The sequence below is a fragment of the Myxine glutinosa genome, chromosome 11, assembly GCF_964187855.1.
Source record: "Myxine glutinosa chromosome 11, kmMyxGlut1.1, whole genome shotgun sequence".
NCBI lineage: Eukaryota > Metazoa > Chordata > Myxini > Myxiniformes > Myxinidae > Myxine > Myxine glutinosa.
Window position 1 is genome coordinate 121191589 of NC_136271.1, and position 18546 is coordinate 121210134.

General features: G+C 41.9%; 1 protein-coding gene across 3 annotated transcripts in view; it reads left to right on the forward strand.

Annotated features, from left to right (window-relative positions):
* LOC137436924 (autophagy-related protein 2 homolog B) overlaps positions 1–18546 on the forward strand; it is a 174123-nt gene that overhangs the window by 38648 nt on the left and 116929 nt on the right. For 2 of the 3 annotated variants that reach the window (XM_068131157.2, XM_078787074.1), the window contains exons 9-13: positions 5–123; positions 344–431; positions 5492–5786; positions 11166–11334; positions 13365–13481. In XM_068131157.2, the coding sequence (XP_067987258.2) occupies positions 5–123; positions 344–431; positions 5492–5786; positions 11166–11334; positions 13365–13481 (788 nt within the window). The remainder of the gene's footprint in view (positions 1–4; positions 124–343; positions 432–5491; positions 5787–11165; positions 11335–13364; positions 13482–18546) is intronic. The other variant, XM_078787075.1, reaches the window with a different exon arrangement.

An 18546-nucleotide genomic window follows, 5' to 3' on the forward strand; every position in this document is an offset into this window, starting at 1 on the left:
ACAGATGAGGCAATGTTCTTCCCAATGGCTTCAAGCCTGGGGCCTCTGCCACCACTTGAGGAGCCGAAAGAGGAGGATCTCAGGACATCCTTTAGGAGCAGCACTGACACAGCTCATGCCCATGTGAGCCTTTAGCACCTTATCCCAGGAAATTGCTCCGATATAATTACCAAGCATGAGGATGGCATAGATCATCATTGAGCAGAATATGCTGGACAAGTAACTGCACGAGTCTGGATAAATGATCTTGCTACTTGAACCAAGTTTCCTCCTTGATCACCACATAAATAGTGCTGCCGTAACACTACCCCTTTTCACTGGTCTTGACGATGCACACCCACAGACGCTCCCATCCTGGGAAAACTCAAGATTGTCAGATCATCAATGTTCTCAGCCCTCTATGCCTCAACCATGTACACCACACTTCAAAGGTGAGATTATGTTGCAGGATTTGTACAACGGGCTTTTAATGGTCATATTAAAAAATATACACGTGAAAATGTGGTTGAATTTGTTATTCATCCATATGTCACATTCCTTCCCTTCTCTCCCCTTTTAGCATTTTTCTGAAAAAATGTCAGCATTTTTCAGCATTTTGTTTCTCTCTCCTCTCAGTCTTCTTTCATTTCTCTCCATGCACTTTCCATATCATCCTCCCACATCTTCTTCCCCTTCACTCTTACCACCCACTGTATGTGTGTGTGTGTGTGGGTGTGTGTGTGTGTGTGTGTGTGTGTGTGTGTGCGCGCACGCGCGTTTTTCTTTGATTTCTATACAATTCCCCAAAAATATGCTGTAACCCACACTATTTCCCTGCGCTTGCAGAGCGAAAAGCGGGGTTAAGCGATCAGTTCCGTACGTATGTTGTACGTACGTGTCTGCATTAAAAAAAAAAACATTTTCTCTGCAACCGTTGGTCCGATTGATGTGAAATTTTCACCATAGTGTGCGTCTACACGAATGTAGAATTTTTAAATGATAATTCTGGTGTCGTAGGTCGCATGGTATTTGCGCCATCTTGTTTAAATGCATTTATTCATTTTCCCAGCAACCGTTGGTGCGATTAACACTAAATTTTCAACATAGTATGCTATTTGTGTCAATTTTTTTTGGGATCTTATGACCTCATAAGTCACATGGTACGTGCACCATCTTGGAAAAACTTTGGACCTCTATTTCCCCGAAACCGCTCCATGGAGAAAATTGAAACGTGGCTCATTGTAAAGAATTTCACATGGGGAATGAGTGTTGTTAATGATGACGTCATTGGTGCCTTCATTAGGCTGTCATAATTCGATAAGTCCAACGCTTAGTCCAATCAGTTTGAAATTTATTGAGCATTATATTGGAGAATGTTAATTTATGACGTCATTGGTCACATTGTCTGGCAGCCATATTGGATCAAATTTTTTAAACCTTTAAAAAGCAGAAGAGTTGGCTCGCACCAAGTCGACTGCACGGGGTATGTATTCTATGAATACCATATAGTTTTCACAAGCAGATGGGTAACATCACAACAAAAACTTTCAATTCTTAATCAAATCAAAGTTAAAACCTGAAATAATGGCATTTTGGCCAAGAAGGGCAGAGCTTGGCTAAAGTTTCAGCACTTCCGAGTCGCGTTCGTCGACGAATTATTTGTCGTGAATCAAACCTATTGCATTTAATTATTTATGCTCCATGTGCAGAATGGAAATTTATACACAGTCATGGCCAGAAACATTGGCACCTTTGCACTTTTTTTCAAAAAATGCACCATTTCTTCCAGAAAATAGTTGAAATTAAAAAATATTTTGGTATCCACATACATATATCTTTGATTTGCAGTGGAACAAAACCAAAAAAGCTGAAAAAATCACTAAAGCTTATTCCACACAGAAATCTTAAAATGGGCCAGACAATATTATTGGCACCTTTTAGAAGTTGTTAGAAATAATTAGATTTCAAGCAGGTGATTCTCCTTTACTTTGGAATTGAACTCACCTGTGGTGAGTTGCAGGTGCCTGTAATATGAAAATCACTCCAACCAGTTTGCATGGAGAAAAGAATCATTCTGCTGTTTTGTGTCACCGTGTGTACCACAATGAGCATGGAGAAAAGAAAGGCAACCAGAGAATTGTTTGAGGAGGTCATACACAAGATTGTAGCCAAGCATGGACAATCTCAAGGCTACAAGTTCATCTCCAGAAACCTTGATGTTCCTTTGTCCACCATACACAATGTTATCAGGAAGTTTAAGGCCCATGGCACTGTAGCCAACTTCCCTGGACTGCAAGAGAAAACCTGATCGAAGATTGCAGCAAAGGATTGTTCGAATGGTGGAGAAAGCACCTCCATCAACTGCCAAACAGATTCAAGCTGATCTTCTGACTCAAGGTATGATAGCTTCAACTCGCACCATCCGTCACCAACTCAATGAAAGGGGGTTCTATGGTAGGTGACCAAGAAGGACCCCACTGCGAGAAAGCCCAACTGGAGTTTGCCAAAACACACGTGCACAAGCCAAAATCCTTCTGGGAGAATGTCCTGTGGACAGCTGAGACCAAATTAGAGATTTTTGGTAAAGCACATCAGCTTTATGTTTACAGAAAACAAAATGAAGCCTTCAAAAGAAAGAACACTTTCCCTACAGTCAAACATGGAGGAGGTTCACTGCTGTTTTGGGGTTGCTGTGCTGCCTCTGGCACTGGGTGCCTTGAATGCGTGCATGGCATCATGAAATCAGGAGTTTACCAAGGCATTTTGGAGCGCAATGTTCAACCCAGTGTCAGAAAGCTGGGTCTCCGTCGAAGGTCATGGGTCTTGCAGCAGGACAATGACCTGAAAACACACTTCAAAAATCACCCAGGAATGGTTCAAGACAAAATGCTAGACTGTTCTGAAGTTGCCAACAATGAGTCCAGATCTAAATCCCATTGAACACCTGTGGGGAGATCTGAAAACAACAGTTGGGAGAAGGCACCCTTCAAATCTGGGAGAATTGGAGCAGTTTGCACAAGAATAGTGGGCGAAACTGCCAGTAGAGAGGTGGAGGAAGCTCATCCATGGCTATAGGAAGCGCTTGACCTCAGTTATTTTGTCCAAAGGCTGTGCTACCAAATAGTAAGTCGAGGGTGTCAATAATTTTGTCAATGCCATTTCTTTTTATTTTCTGATTTAAAAGGATATGTTAAGTTCTGAATCAAAAACAAAGATTCTGTAATATTAACAGTGAAATAAAGAATTGTGTAGACCAAATACTTTTGTCAATTTCAACTTATTTTGAGAGAAAATTGTGAGTTATTTGAAAATAGTGCAGGGGTGCCAATATTTTGTCCACGACTGTACAAAGGCCCCTTAATTCTTCATCAACATTGTGAGGAAATGAAGCCATTTGGCCCAACATTGCTGTAGGTTATTTCCCCCATTTATTGCTGTAAGTCCCAGGTTATTTTTTGCTGTAGATTGAAACTTCAATGTTCTTGATGGTTTACTAAAGTCTAAATGACCTGATTTTGAAGGGGTGATGCAAGCTGTATGTCTTAAAAATATGGCCCTTTATGTTAACACTTATGCTAATGTGTGAGCTCCACCAAAGATGGTTGTCTGATAAGCATTTATTTTGAATCGATACCTTGCAACAGATAAAATGAAAAACTTGCCGAACCAAAAAGTTGAAGGTTTTAATCTTTCAAGTGGGAAGGTTGACAGTCAAATTGATACGTTATGCAAAGGGTATGAACACTGAAGTGGTCTCAGACTTGCATGAAGATGACATGACATGGAGAGGATGAATTGCGACAATGAAGCACCTGTGGTCTGCCAGATGACCGATGAAGAGATTGTTGACATAGTTATTCATACCAATGAATAAAATAATGATGACAGTGAAAGAGACAGTGAAGTGAAGAATAAAAAGCAGAAGATTACTTGATCAAGGAATAAAACCGAACTGAAGGAGAAACTGAACTTCATCAAACAAATGACTTTAGGAAATGTTTGAGGGCAACAATGCATTGTAAACAAACTCTAAGTGGTAGTTCAACAGCTTCACAAAGCCTCAGCGTCATCCCCTACACCTCATTCCTCCCCATGTCCCTTATTTGTCCAACTCTCTCTCTCTATATTTTGTCCTTCAATCCTGCTGTTGGTGTCTGCCCCTCTCTCTCTCTCTACTGTTCCTTTTGGTGTGTTGCATCCTTTTCCATTTACAGTGTTATCACTCTTCCATGAGCCTTGACGTCGTATACAAAAAAACCAAAAAAAATATTCATATTCTAAAATCTGAATACTGTTCGATCCCAAGGAATTCGGATTTGAGTGTTTTCACTGTATCTATTTGTGAAAGTATTAATTGAAAGGGCACTAATAAATGAAGTACTTAATGTAGCGCTGCCGTATGAATGAAATGGATATTGCAAAGTCAAATATTGCAAAGTTAATCTCTGCCCTTACTCATGAGAAACATGCCAATAAAAATTGCATTTGTGAGAGATGATGTCAACAATTTAAGTTAAACAGAAGTGGACTAACCCACAAGTGGATGGGAAACTGAAGCTAGAATTCAATTGTAAAGATTTACAGTGGGTTACAAAAGTACGAGTCCACTTAAAATTTAAGTCAACGTTGATCAATGCCAAGCTTTCTCAAATCACAATTTCAAACTCTAATTTGTCATAATATTGAAGATATGTATCCATATTCTTTAATTTCTTATGGTACAATTTCCGACTGGACTCGAACCTTTGTTACCAACCCACTGTATGTGCACACAATAATTTAATTTGAAGCTAATTAAATAATGCATCTATCACAGAACATGGTTGTCTGAGATGTTTGAGAAGAACAGTACTTAAGTGCCCGTTGTAGGCAGGCCCTTCAGCTAGTATAGATAATTCAAGGTGGTACATTTGTAGCGGTGATGGTAGAGTGTATATAAATATTTCAAGGTGGTTATGCAGATAGTGGATATTCGAAAATGTATATAAATAATGACAGGGTTTGCCCTCCCATCCAATCAATCAAATCCCATCACCATTCCTTGATGTGTATATCCACTAATATTTAAATGTTCTTGCGAATAAAGGTTTGGATAACCTTGCAAATATTATTTATTCCCATTTTTTGATGCGGTGGCACCAGTGACGTTACTACTTGCTATACATTTTAAAATGGTTAGGGTGAGGAGCAGGTCTGTGAGGGGTTGAGGCTGATGAACAGTAAGTTAATTTTGCGTGCAACTTGTTAGACATGTGAGTACCTCTTAAGAGCCTTTTAATAACATTTTTAATGTAAACCTTCGGAAAATATTTTCACGTTTGAGATAATATGCTTTTCTCGAGGCTCTCTATTGAATCATGTTATGGCGGGAGTGAAATAGTGAAATGTATTTGCTTGTTCTCGAGTTCAGATAAGATGGCATGATAAAATATGGATGTCAGGCATGCACCTCATAATGCTGAACAAACAATATTCCTTTTTCTTCACTGATCCATCCTACCCTTTTCTCAAGGACAATCTGCACGTGATGATCAGAGTCGCCCAGAGATCGGCATCCGTTTGCGAATGAGCAGTGTTGCGATCACTATTTTACACATCGACCCCTTGCCAGATCCCACGACTACTACCGTACGCCCCACCCCACCAGCTGATCCGTCTGAAGCGCTCAACCCTGTAAATCCTCTTGGAGAGATGGCGCAACATTTCTTCTCCAACTTGGCCTGCTTTAGTGCTGTTGGCTTTGGGGGCAAAGATTTTCCGCAGCTTCGGGACAAGTTTGCTTGTGCCTGTCCTCATGATCATTTTCGGTATGAATTGTGAGGTTACCTCAAGTGACTTTAATAATTAGTTCCACCACATAAGGTGGATGGAGGTTATGTTTTCATCCCTGTTTGTCTGTCTGTCTGTTTGTTGGTCTATGAGCAGAGTATCTCAAGAAAAGAATCTTGGTAGACAGGTTGGGTGTGTGATAATGACTAATTGATTAAATTTTGATAAAGATCTGCATCCGGATCCACATACTATTATTTTTAAAGTGATTCTTCACCATTGAGAGATACTGCCAAAAATGATATGTAGCATGATTTTTCAAAAAGTTGTGGACGACTTGTGACAAAACTTGGTGGGTGAGTTGTGCAAGTGTTAAGAATAAGCCGATTCGATTTTGTTTCATGTCGGATCCAGATTCGACCTATCGGTGGGATACAAAATGTAAACTGTTCAGCTTGGCAGAGGTATTCTCTCTACCGAGTGCCTTCTAATTATTTCATGCAACTTGCGTCTCCGTCCTTTTGCTGTCTTCCTTATTTAATTGCCTTTCGTCCTTGCACACCTTCGATTTCATGTTCCCACCTTTGATAGCTCCGTCGTTGGAGACGCATAAAATACATGCCACAAGTGATATGGAAATTTTTCATGAAAAGAAAAAGGCAGCGAAGCAAATCTTCATCACATCTTCTTTTAATATGGACAAATTTGCACTGGCATTCTGGGAATTCCCCACGGGAAATCCCTCTGTGTTTGCCACGCCAATTGCTCGTGCTGCGGCAATCCGCAGACGTCACTCGCCTACGGTTCGCCCTGTGACTTTGGTCACACCCACTTCCGCTACGTGGGACTTCTTTCAACCATCTCTGGTCGCAGGATGTTCTGCGGTTCTCACAACACTTTCGCACACAGGATGCCCTGCTGCTTTCCTCCCACCACCTTTACTTTTTTTTTTTCTTTATTTGGTATTTTCTTTTATGATTAGGATGTTATGAATGTAAATTTACAAAAATATGCTTTTCTAGATTTATCAAAGGTGGTTTTATTGCAAACAACTATCGACTTGGGACACATTAAATGTTATTTACATTAACGTTGCATTAATGTAAAATTAACGTCGACAACGTCGCAATTTTTAGGAACACATTAACGATGTTGTTAGAAAACTTGCTGTACTATGGTCTGTACAGAACGTTGGTTCTGCCGAAGCAATCTTTTTGGCAGAAGTTGGATGAAACTGGATGCCACTCTGACGCAGTTTGATAATTATTCGAAACAAAAAAATGGGAATACAGTAGTTCTTTTTTTATGGAACATCATGATGAATCCCTTATGAGGAATGAAAATTTTGGTAGACATTCGGTTTTTATAGCGTAGCTCGTAGGGCAATGCCGCCGAGAACAGAGTTTTTTCGTATGTCCCCACAAACGTCCACCAATCAGAGCTGAGGATCTGGCAATATGACGGGGATGCGTTTAGTAACCATTGCACTTGCATATTTTACTAAAAGGAAATCTAAGAACTTTCCGTGGAATGTTTTAGGGTCCCAGCCCTAAAAGCTGGGATTTCCATATCATCTTCCTGGCACTTCCATATCAGATGATTTAGGTTTTAGGGTCTTAAGGTAGGTTGGAGGTGTCAGAAATTCCTCAAAACAATTATGATTTTGAAATGCGATCGACACGGAACTTGCTCCCGAATCTGGAAGTGAACAGATGATGGTTCACTGGTTTGATAATATCTCGATTACATTCGTGATTTAACACAGTACAGTGAAACCTTGACTTACGAGTTTAATTCGTTCTGTGACCGAGCTCGTAACTCAATTTGCTCGTTTCTCAAATTAAATTTCCCCATTAAAATGAATTGAAATGCTATTAATCCGTTCCAGCCCCCCAAAAACCACACCAATTTTTTTTGTTACGTGTTTTTAAATAAGAAAAATGTACTTTATAAATAACAAATAATGTATAAACAAGCACGACCTCGTATATACTGTACATAATAAAAGAGAATGTAAAGAAATAAACTGGTTTTATTAAGTGTATTTACTCACACTCCTCACTGTATTTACTCATACTGTCAACCACACAAACAACAACTTCTCCATCTCTTCATGGACAGAGGTCCGGAGCTTTGAAATAATCTTAACGCTCTTGGCTGGCATTATAGCCTTTATCGACTCCTTCTGCTTCAAAATCGTACATATCGTAGAAGTACTACGATCGTACTGCCTCGCCAAGTCGACAACACGCACACCTCGCTCATGTTTTTCGATGATTACGTGTTTTATATCCAAGCACATCATCCTTTTCTTCTTCTCAGCACTGCCCTTGGCACTCAATTTCTTAGGACCCATGGTTAAAACTAAGAAATTTTCCAAAATAAACAAAATGCGAAAACAAAGCAACAGCGATACGGCAGAGATGCTTGCACGGCAAGATAACCACGTGAACTGAACGCTCGCTGGGCCACCTAGTGGCGGGTGGCGTAAGCTCGCTCGCTCGTAACTCAGATCTCGGCTCGCATCACAAAGCAAAAAATCGACCGAGCGACGGCTCGTATCTCGGAAAACTCGTAAGTTGGTGCACTCGTAAGTCAAGGTTTCACTGTATTTTGTGATAGTGTTAATGTATGATTGGAATGATGTTGTTTGGAATGAAAATAGACAGATTGAGTTTTAGACAGATTGAGTTTAAACTAATGAGGAAATGACATGAGGGTTTCTACTTTCTAACCATGACATTCATGGATTCAACATTATATTTTGATATATTAATATTGTAGTATTAATTTGTAATTTGAATGATTAATGATGCTGTTTAGAATGAAAATACAGAGAATGTACTGTGAATGCATGACGTTCGACTGAAGGTGACACAGGAATGTGGAATTTATTGGTTCATCGTTTGCCATTCGCCATTTTTTTTATCCAAGTCATTCACGAGCCGGCTGTCCATGCCTGAAGTCAAAAAGTTGAATACTTACATTATTTGATAACTGGTACATTATCTCCACCCAGGTCATACGAGCCTCTTCAAATAAAGTATCAAACAAGCCCGGCTACTCCGTTATTGGACTATCGGTCATGTTTACAAATGAATTTCAGCTGGATATGATGAATAATGAAAGATAGAATGTTTTTGTTTTTTAATTACTTAAATCCGTTTAGCAAAATGTTGAGTTAAGGCCCATTCACAAAATTTCTGTTGCCAACTGTAAACTATGGGTGGAGTCACACAAGGCAAAATGTAGAATTTGTTTTCTTTTATTACCTCTGCCACCGAAGGTTGACATCGGTTATGTATTTTCGCCCCTGCTTGTTTGTTCGTCTGTGAGCACAATATTTCAAAGAATTGTGGACGGATTCAGACGAAACTTGATAGACCGGTTGGGTGTGTGGTAAGGACGGATTGATTTGATTTTGGTTAAGATCCGGATACTGTACTAGAATTTTAAGTGATTCTTCACCATTGAACTATAAAGCCAAAAACGATATATAGCACAATGTGCACGGGTTATGAAAAAAACTTGGTGGATGAGTTGGGTAGGCAACAAGAACAAGCCGATTAGATCCTGCTGTCTCAACAATGGATGGAGGTCCTCAATGCCAAACAGGAAATCAGAGCCGTCTCCCTTGACATATCACGTGCCTTCAATACGGTCTGCCACCCCGCTCTGCTCACCAAACTCTCCTCCTATGGTATTCATAGCAATCTCCACACATGGCTTGCAGACTTCCTCTCTGGTCATAGTCAACGTGTGGCCCTGAATGGATTTCTCTCATCTCCCCTTCCTGTTCAGGCTGGAGTTCCCCAAGGCAGTGTTCTGGGCCCTGTGCTTTTTCTGGTCTTCATCAATGATCTCTCCGACTCTCTGGAAAATCCTCTCTATCTCTTTGCTGATGACTCCATTCTCTGCCGCTCCATTCCTCTTCCCTCAGATCGGCAGTCTGCAGCCTCCTCACTCTCTGCAGATCTGGACAAAATCACAGACTGGTCAAACAAGTGGAACATGTCTTTCAATCCTGACAAATCTCACACGCTTACTATGTCTCTCCGAAAAGACCGTCTAGGCAACCCTCCCATCTACTTTCTCAACAATCCTCTCCAAGAAGTTCTGTCACTCAAGCGTTTGGGTCTCACTATCTGCCATGATCTTTCCTGGGAAAACCGCATTTCCAAGCTGGCCTCTAAAACCAGTCGCTGACTGGGCATTCTCCGTTGTGCGAAGTCCTTCCTTGGCACACCTGAACTTCTCACCACATACAAGGCTTTCATCCACGGCTCAATGGAATACTGTTCTCCCCTCTGGACTGGTTCTCCTGCCTCACACCTAGCTCGGCTTCACGCTGTTGAAACCAAATCTTTCAGAATCATTGGAATCTCCCACGATGAAGCTGATTCTGAGGGCCTTTCACTCACTCACTGCAGGCAGGTTGGTGGACTTTCTGTCTTGTACCGACTCCTCTCTGGCCTAGCTCCCCCAGCTCTGTCTGCTTTGTCCCCCAAATATTCCTACAGGTCACACAAGATTTGCTCTTCCGGTGAAACTGCCAAATCAAAACTCTCTGCTCACCTTCACTCTTTCATTCCTCTTTTCTCCCACCTCTGGAACAAACTCCCTCACTCTCTTCAATCCCACTCCTCCCTCCAGGTCTTTAAAACAGCTGTTCAGCACCATCTCTTATCTTCCCCCATCCAAAACCTTGATCTTTTCAACCCCCCTGTTAATTTCACCCCAGATCCACTTTTTTGTAATTCCGACATCTTACCTTGAAGTCCTGGCAGTGTCCATGTGTTTTATACCGCTCCCACCCCCTCTCCCCCTTCCCATGCCTCCTCCCGCCAAGCCCTATCTCTCCCACAGATCTCCCGTGTCCCTGTTCTCGACTGTTGTACTTGTGTGCTCCCCTCTCTCTGCCCATCTTGTCTCCCGCTCCCTTTAATATATGTTTTTTTATGTGTCCGTTTGGTTTTTTTTGTGATTAATGTTAGCTCTTACACGAGCCTCGATCTTGTATACAAAAAAAAATCCCGGGTAAGGTCCGGATGCAGATCAGGCCTATCAGTGGGATACAAAACATAAACTTTTCAGCCTGGCACAGGTATGCACTCTACCAAAGTACCATTCCAATTTTTTTGGATTGCACCATTTTGGAAAAGAGATCCCAAGGATGCATGCATTTATTTATCCATTCCGTTAATTGAGCGTGTAGTGGAGCAGAAGCCCTGTCGAATTATTTTTGATTTGACAATCTCCGCAGAAATGATATGTTCATTATAACGAGACTCTGCTGTGCAACATTTTGTTTCATCGTTTTTTATTGTTTGGTGATATTTTCTCTTGTCGTAAGGTTGATGAGAAGTGATAAGTCACTGATGAGAAAAGAAAAAATGCCGTTCTGACTGTGATTACAGTCTCTTAGGCACCTCCGTGCGGCTGAGCCTCGAGCGGCGGACGGGCAATGTGACACAAAGTGTGTCAATGGATGTGACGTTTGGGCAGCTGGAGGTGTTGGAGAGCCTCAGACAAGCTCACGAACCCATGAGCTTGCTGGTTGATCTACAGGAGCCACAATACACCGAGGTGGGCAAACTATGGCAGAAGGAAGATAATTGGCAAACTGAGCAGTTTGGGCAGCAAATAAAACCTATTTTGATCTTTGTCTTGCCTCTGACATGCATAGACATATAGAATACAAGGCAATGCAAAGGAAATATAATCACTATAACAAAAGTAGAGACTGCTGTGCCATAATGCCTATATGAAATCAAACTTCCATTAAATGTGGGTGTTCAAAAAGGGTCATAAAATTTATTGTAGAGGCTATCTATCTATATCTATATTCATTATATAATTGGCTAATTCCCTCTGTCTGTCTGCCCCACCCTGAAACATTGAAATGCTCCTCAGAGAGAAAATATATTTAGTAAAAGTTGCTTCAAATTAATGCAAACCTACAAGAAAATTATATATTTTTTTGATCAAACAAAAAATTGAACCTGGGCACCGCAAAGGCAGCAAGGCTGGTCTGCCTTGATCCTCTCAATTTGTTTTGTATTATTGAAATTAAAACGTGTTAGGTGCCACTAAAGGAGTGCATGCTTAGGTGTACTGAAGACCACAATAAACTTTATGAATTGTGAGGAAATGCAAAAAAACATCATTGTGTCTTTTTTGGTTTGGTTGTAACATTATTTTTAAACCGGAATAAGGCTTTGTTGACAGCCTGTACTTTTCTCGTAAGCCTAAAACTATTTGGTAAAGGTGGGCGCGATTCGGAAAATTTTAAGTCCGCTTACCGCTTATCTGCTCCGCCAGCCCGTGTAGTCCGATTCGCTTATACGCTTCAGCGGCCGAAAATCTTAGTCCGCTTACCGCTTATCCGCTTATCCGCTTCGATTCGATTTTTTAAAAGCGCTTCGACGTTTTTAAAGCGATTTTTGACGTTTCTAAAGGGAATTTAATGCTTTTTAAGCCTAAATAGCCATTTCTAACTACTACAAAGACAAACAAAGCTTTTAAGATCAAAAATATACATTTTTATTTAAATAAAATTTATTCAAAATTTATTGAAATAAAGTTTTCCACTCGACTCTACTCTACTCTACAGTTAATTTAAATATAATTTTAATATATGCAAGTTACATTAAAGAAAAATCAATTTGCCCGTCCTTTCTTTGACAAGAGAGTCTACTAGTCAACAGACTAGCAGTCTGTTGACTAGTCCTCGTCTTCCTCCTCCACCTCGTGGGCCTTCTTGAGGATTTGGAGGTTGCCCTTCATGAAGACGAGGGCCTCGAAGTTCGGTGCAGCCAGGGCCGACCTCTTAGGCCTGAGGATGTCCGACCCGTAGCTGAACACGCGCTCGACCGAGGCAGAGCTCGGGAGCGGCGTGTTATGCCTGAGAAATAGAGTTACCCAAGCATCACGGAACTCGAGCGGGAAGAGATTGGGCGAGAGCCCCGGGTTCCCCCTCAGCGGCTTCCTCGACCAGTTGTTGACCTCTTCCCTGATCTTCTCCTCGAGGTTCTCCTCCTGCTGCCCCTCCTCCATGGCGAACAGGTAGTCCGTACTGCTCGAGCTGGGCTGGACTGCTGGTTTGCGTCGCTCGTGTGCCTGTCCCTGGCATTGCCGCTGGGCTGGAGAGTCAGAAATCTCTCCATCTTGACGTTATTGCCGCTCTAGCGTCCAATAAAATATTCAGTTTTCGCTTATTATTCACTTAAATAAATATTCACAATTCTAGAGTAACGGCTCAGGCTAACAGCTGATTTGGCGAATCGCGATGCGCTTTAATTTTTCGGTCGTCCGCTTACGCTTATCCGCTTCGGTTTCCGGGGGTTGTTCCGATTCGCTTATCCGCTTCGGAAACGTTAGTCCGCTGCAGCGGATAAGCGGACTTTCGAAGCGGACCGCCCACCTTTGCTATTTGGTACAAATTGGTGGTGTTTCGGTCCAACGTGTGCTTGTTTCTAAAGAGAGATGACCGCCCTATTATAAATCAAATCGCTGGTTGTTTTTTTACTGTAAGCAATTTAATTCAATGTTCTTACACATCTCTTTCCTTGTTGAGGAAAGCAATCTGCCCCCCACCCACCCTCTCATGCTTCTAGCTCCTGACATTTGACTCTGGCGAAGCTGGGAGCACCTCCGGGCAGGTTCCCAGCATGCTGCCTCCTGATGCATGTGCTCGTGTACGTTACAAGTCATATGAGCGTGTTGGAACACAGGTGAGGAACTCTCTAATTATCTTATCTTACCTTGTATATTGTTGTGGTTCTGGATCCTATGAGTTAAATAATACATCTTTAGTATAACTATAGTTATTTCTTTAGTATAACTGAAGACCACAATAAACTTTATGAATTGTTCGGGTTAGTTAAGTCGGGAGCTGAGACCCATGGCCTGTCCCATGAGTGAATGAGTATCTTTTCTGACCAACAAGCTCACTGAGAGGTTGACGTCACAAGATTTATTAAACTTATTTATTGATATATTGATTGAAACAAGATTTATTGATGAAACTTTAAAAATGAGGGTCATTTGGGCCAATGAGCATGCCACACAAGCACCAAAGGGGGCGTTGCATGACCTTTGCTCCCAGCGACCATACCTGGAAAAGGCGGGGCGTCACCTTTGACCCCCGCCAGACTACGCCACTCCCTAGACACATATAAGGCGTGTCTGTCTGGATCGAGAGAGAGACAGAGAGATCCGAAAAGGGATACAAAGAGATACGAGGAGATATGAAGAGATATAAAGAAATACGGGGACATACGAGATGATCAAGGAGAACGATTGGAGCAATTGGTGAACTGTCTTGATTAACCACCGTTTAGAGGCCATTTTTCCCCGCAAAGCGGGGGTTGGCCTTTTCGGGGACCGTGGTTGTTGTTGTTTTTTTGGTCCCCTTTTTTTGAAGCAATGTTTGAAGCTTTTTTGTTTTTTGAAGCAAAGAACTGTCTTGATTGACAAGTGAAATCGGAATTCAAAGTACACCGCTCCTATCCCCAATAAATAAATAACATATCCTCCAGCACACAACATTGCCGGGGCGCCTGCAGCACATGGAGACGGAATTGGGAGGGAGTATTTTTAAAAAAAATTTGTAGACTTAGTCTAGTCTCGTATGAGAGCTAACACATAGAACATATAATAAAGGGAGCGGGAGGCAAGAGGGGGAGAGAGGGAAGTGCAACAACATTAGGGATTAGGGACATCAGGAGATTTGTGGAAGAGAGAGGGCTGGGGTGGGATACATGGGATAAACAAGCTGGACGCTACAGGGGCTCTCAGGAAAGAAAACAGGGAATTTGAAGGAGGTGGGTTTGTGGTGGATTAATAGAAGTAGAAAAGATAAATTGATTGATTAAAAAGGTGGTGTAACTGATTATTTAATTGATTAATTAAAATAAATAAATAAAAATCGTAAAATAATTTATTTCTTAATCAATTGGCTAATAGCATACCGACACCACAACTGTTTCATCCGAATCTGTAACTTTTTGAAAAATAATTAATTATTTGAAAAATTTAATGATTAATCAATAAATTGGAAATACCTTTTATAGCAAAATTACTTGGTCACTGCCATGTCCAAATATTGGCGTCCTAGCTCAAAAGGTGCCTGGGATATTGCCCAGATGAGAAAGACAATCATTAATTAATCGATAATAATTAATTAATTAATTGATTAATAAAAAATAGAAAATACAGTTTTTGCCAAAGCGCTTGTTCCCTATTGTGGCCTAATTTCAGTTTCTGCGCTCAAACAATGGCTGAGATATCACCTGGGCAAACAAGAAAGAAAACAAGTAGAGCTACAAAGTGCATCGCTCCCATGCCAAATAAATAAATAACATATCCTCCAGCACTCGACATTGCCGGGGTGCCCGGCAATGCCACCGTGCGGTCATGGGGACAGAATTGGGAGGTGAGCAGTGTACAATAATTGATTGATTAATTTGCATAATTGAAATTAATAAATAATAATCCTAAAATAATTAATTTATTAATCAATTGGCTCATAGCATACCTGAACCACCACTGTTTCATCAGAATCTGTAACTTTTTGAAAATTAATTAATTGATTAATTGAAATATAAATTATTAATGTATTAATTGATTAATCAATAAATCAAAAATACCTTTTATGGCCAAATCACGTGGTCACTGTTGTATCCAAATATCAGCTTCCTCGCTCAAAAGGTTCCTGAAATATTGCCCAGATGAGAAAGAAAATAAATAAGTACTCAACAAATCGGTAATAATTAGGTAATTAATCAATTAATTGAAAAAATAAAAAATACCGTTTTTGCCAAAGCACTTGCTCACAATTGTGCCCAAATTTCAGCTGCCCAACACAAAGGATGGCTGAGATATTGTCCAGACAAACAAACAAACAAACAAGAAAGCAAGAAAGAAAACAAATGGTGTGAAAACCGAGTTCCGTATTTTCCGGTGCATTTATGATGACTGTGTATTTTAACCTCACCCCTGTTTTTCACCCTGATATATATATACATACACACACATACACACACACAAACACTCAACCCTCGGCTATCGCGCCTAATCGGTGCCGCTATCGGTGCGCGTCAGCCGAAATCGCGATAGCCGAACTGAGGAACGTATGGTAATAATTCTAATTGGTGCCAGGACCCCCAAGTTTACCACATATTTAACCTATTTTTGCCACTTTTTTACCAAGTGTTTCTACCATATAAAGAAACATTAAAACAAGAATCACAATATGTAACTAAAAATAAAATGGTAAAAAAAAGTACTTTTTTACCGTTTTATTTACCTTTTTGGGGACGATGAGGGGCTGAGGTGGTTGGGTAGGTTCCGAGGCTTGGGTGGAGTCTTATTGACCACCCCTACGTGCCTCTAACTCGTCCAGCATTGCGTCAGCTGCAGCACCAGAGAAGCGCTCAACGTCAGAGGGCTCTTCAAAGACAGAGGGCTGTGCCTCGTTGCGACGCCGGAAGCAGGGTCGGCGTCATGGGGGGGGGGCATTCGCGGGACATGCCCACCCAAATGAGTTATTGTGCCCCCCACACCCACCCGCAGGCCAAGCCCTTGGCGCCAAACTTGCACGGCGGCTATTGTGTGTGTGTGTGTGTGTGTGTGTGTGTGTGTGTGTGTGTGTGTGTGTGTGTGTGTGTGTGTGTGTGTGTGTGTGTGTGTGTGTGTGTGCGTGTGTGTAAAAAAAAAAAGAGAGAGACTTTGCAGAATGTTTTTAAATTGGAACCGGGTTGGTGTGTTGGTTGTTGACGGCAAACTCTTATTATCAAGCATTTACATCATAGATTGAGTTCTCGAACGGCAGTTTGTGCCCCCCCCCCCCCCCCCCCCGCGGTTACCCTAATGTCCCCCGATTAGACTTGTTCTGACGCCGAATCTGGCCGTACGAATTCGGTGATGTGGCGCTGGCGGAGGGAGTTGACGTGGGCATGATACTGCTCGTAACCTGCCAGTGCCGTATTAATAAAGGAGCACCTTGCTTCACTGTTGAATGTTAAATCTTATCTACGTTTCTACGATAATCACGGTTTTGGTAAATACCTCGCACTGTTAACTCATTTATCCCAAATTTCTTTCCAACACTTCGCTTTGTTTCACCATTGTCTATCACGTGCACAATTTCGAATTTCTGAGCGTAAGTTAAGTTCTTCCTCTTCTTGATTTCTCTTTCCCCACGCTCGGTTATGATGTAAAACCCGGTGCGCTATAGCGCGTATTTGGGGCGCGATAGTCGTGTGTTGTGCAGTTTTTTAGGTCGCCGTGATAGCAGAGAAACGCGATAGCTGAGTTCGCGATAGCCGAGGGTTGAGTGTGTGTGTATATGTATATATATATATATATATATATATATATATATATATATATATATATATATATATATATATATACTGAAATATATATACTGAAATATATATACTGAAATATATATACTGAAATATATATACTGAAACGCAAAAGAAACTTACCACCTTTGAAACCTTTAAATGTCAACAATAACACTGCGTGTAGTAAATGTGTGAACTTATTTGTGGACAATAGTGTCCTCACTGTCAGAAAAAACGGTCACGGATGGTCACTTGAACCTTCAATGGTCACTTCATAGCACAGCTGTTGAACAGCCGTTTTGACTGTCAGTGATTAGCCAAGGGGTACGGGATGATTTTAATGAGCTGCACGTGATGTCTTGATATTGGCTTTAAAAAGGCCAGTGCAAAATGGGCATTTCAATCAACATGCCACGATTGTCAAGGGATCAACGGCAGCGTGCCCTGGGCATGCTGCAAGGCGGACTGAGCTACCATGAGGTGGCACGTCGCCTTGGCTGTTCACACCAGACGATATCGGCCCTGGTGGACAGAGACACCCTCCACAACTCTGCAGATGACAGACCTCGATCAGGGAGGCCAAGAGTCACCACTCACTGCAAGGCAGGACAGGCAGATGGTCCGAAGTCACCTGCGGGATCGATTCCGTCCAGCATCCCGCACTGCGGCAGAAACTCCGGGGCGTGCAAACCCACAGATCTCCAATGATACTGCACGAAGACGACTGCATGACTATGGTCTGACTGCCAGAAGACCATACAGAGGCCCCGTGATGACGGCTGCCCATCGCCGCAACCGACAGAGATGGTGCCAGCAGCATCAGCGGTGGACCTTGGCGCAGTGGAACGAGGTCGCTTTCAGCGATGAGTCAAGGTTCTGTGTGGACAGTCCTGATGGGTGTGAGCGTGTCTGGAGAAGAACTGGCGAGCGATATGCCGATTGTTGCGTGCGTCAAGCCAACAGGTGGGGTGGCCCAAGTGTGATGGTGTGGGCTGCCATATCAGGCCGGTACAGGACGCCACTGGTGGTTGTGGATGGGAATTTTAACGCCCAGCGGGTAAGTTCTTATAATATATTGTTACGGACGCGGTTAAAGATGTTATTTTACCGAGCGGTTGATATTACCGCGACCGAACAGTTATTCCCCGACTAATACCGGATTTGCCCCAAACTTTGGCCGGATCGCGCCACCGCTATTCAATGAGGGAAAAGACTAAAACGACGAATGCAAAGAGGAAGACGAAGGCAAAGAGAGGTTTGGAAATACTACTAAATTTATTTACTATTTACACACATAAGCAAAAAGAAAGCAGTCACGTTTATTTACAAGCACATAAGACGCAGGTGACACAGTGAAAATACTAGCTTACCTACAGTCTTAATTAACCCAGGACAGAACAAACAAAAGACAGACTCACGCGGGGAATGACAGGAATGGCAGGAG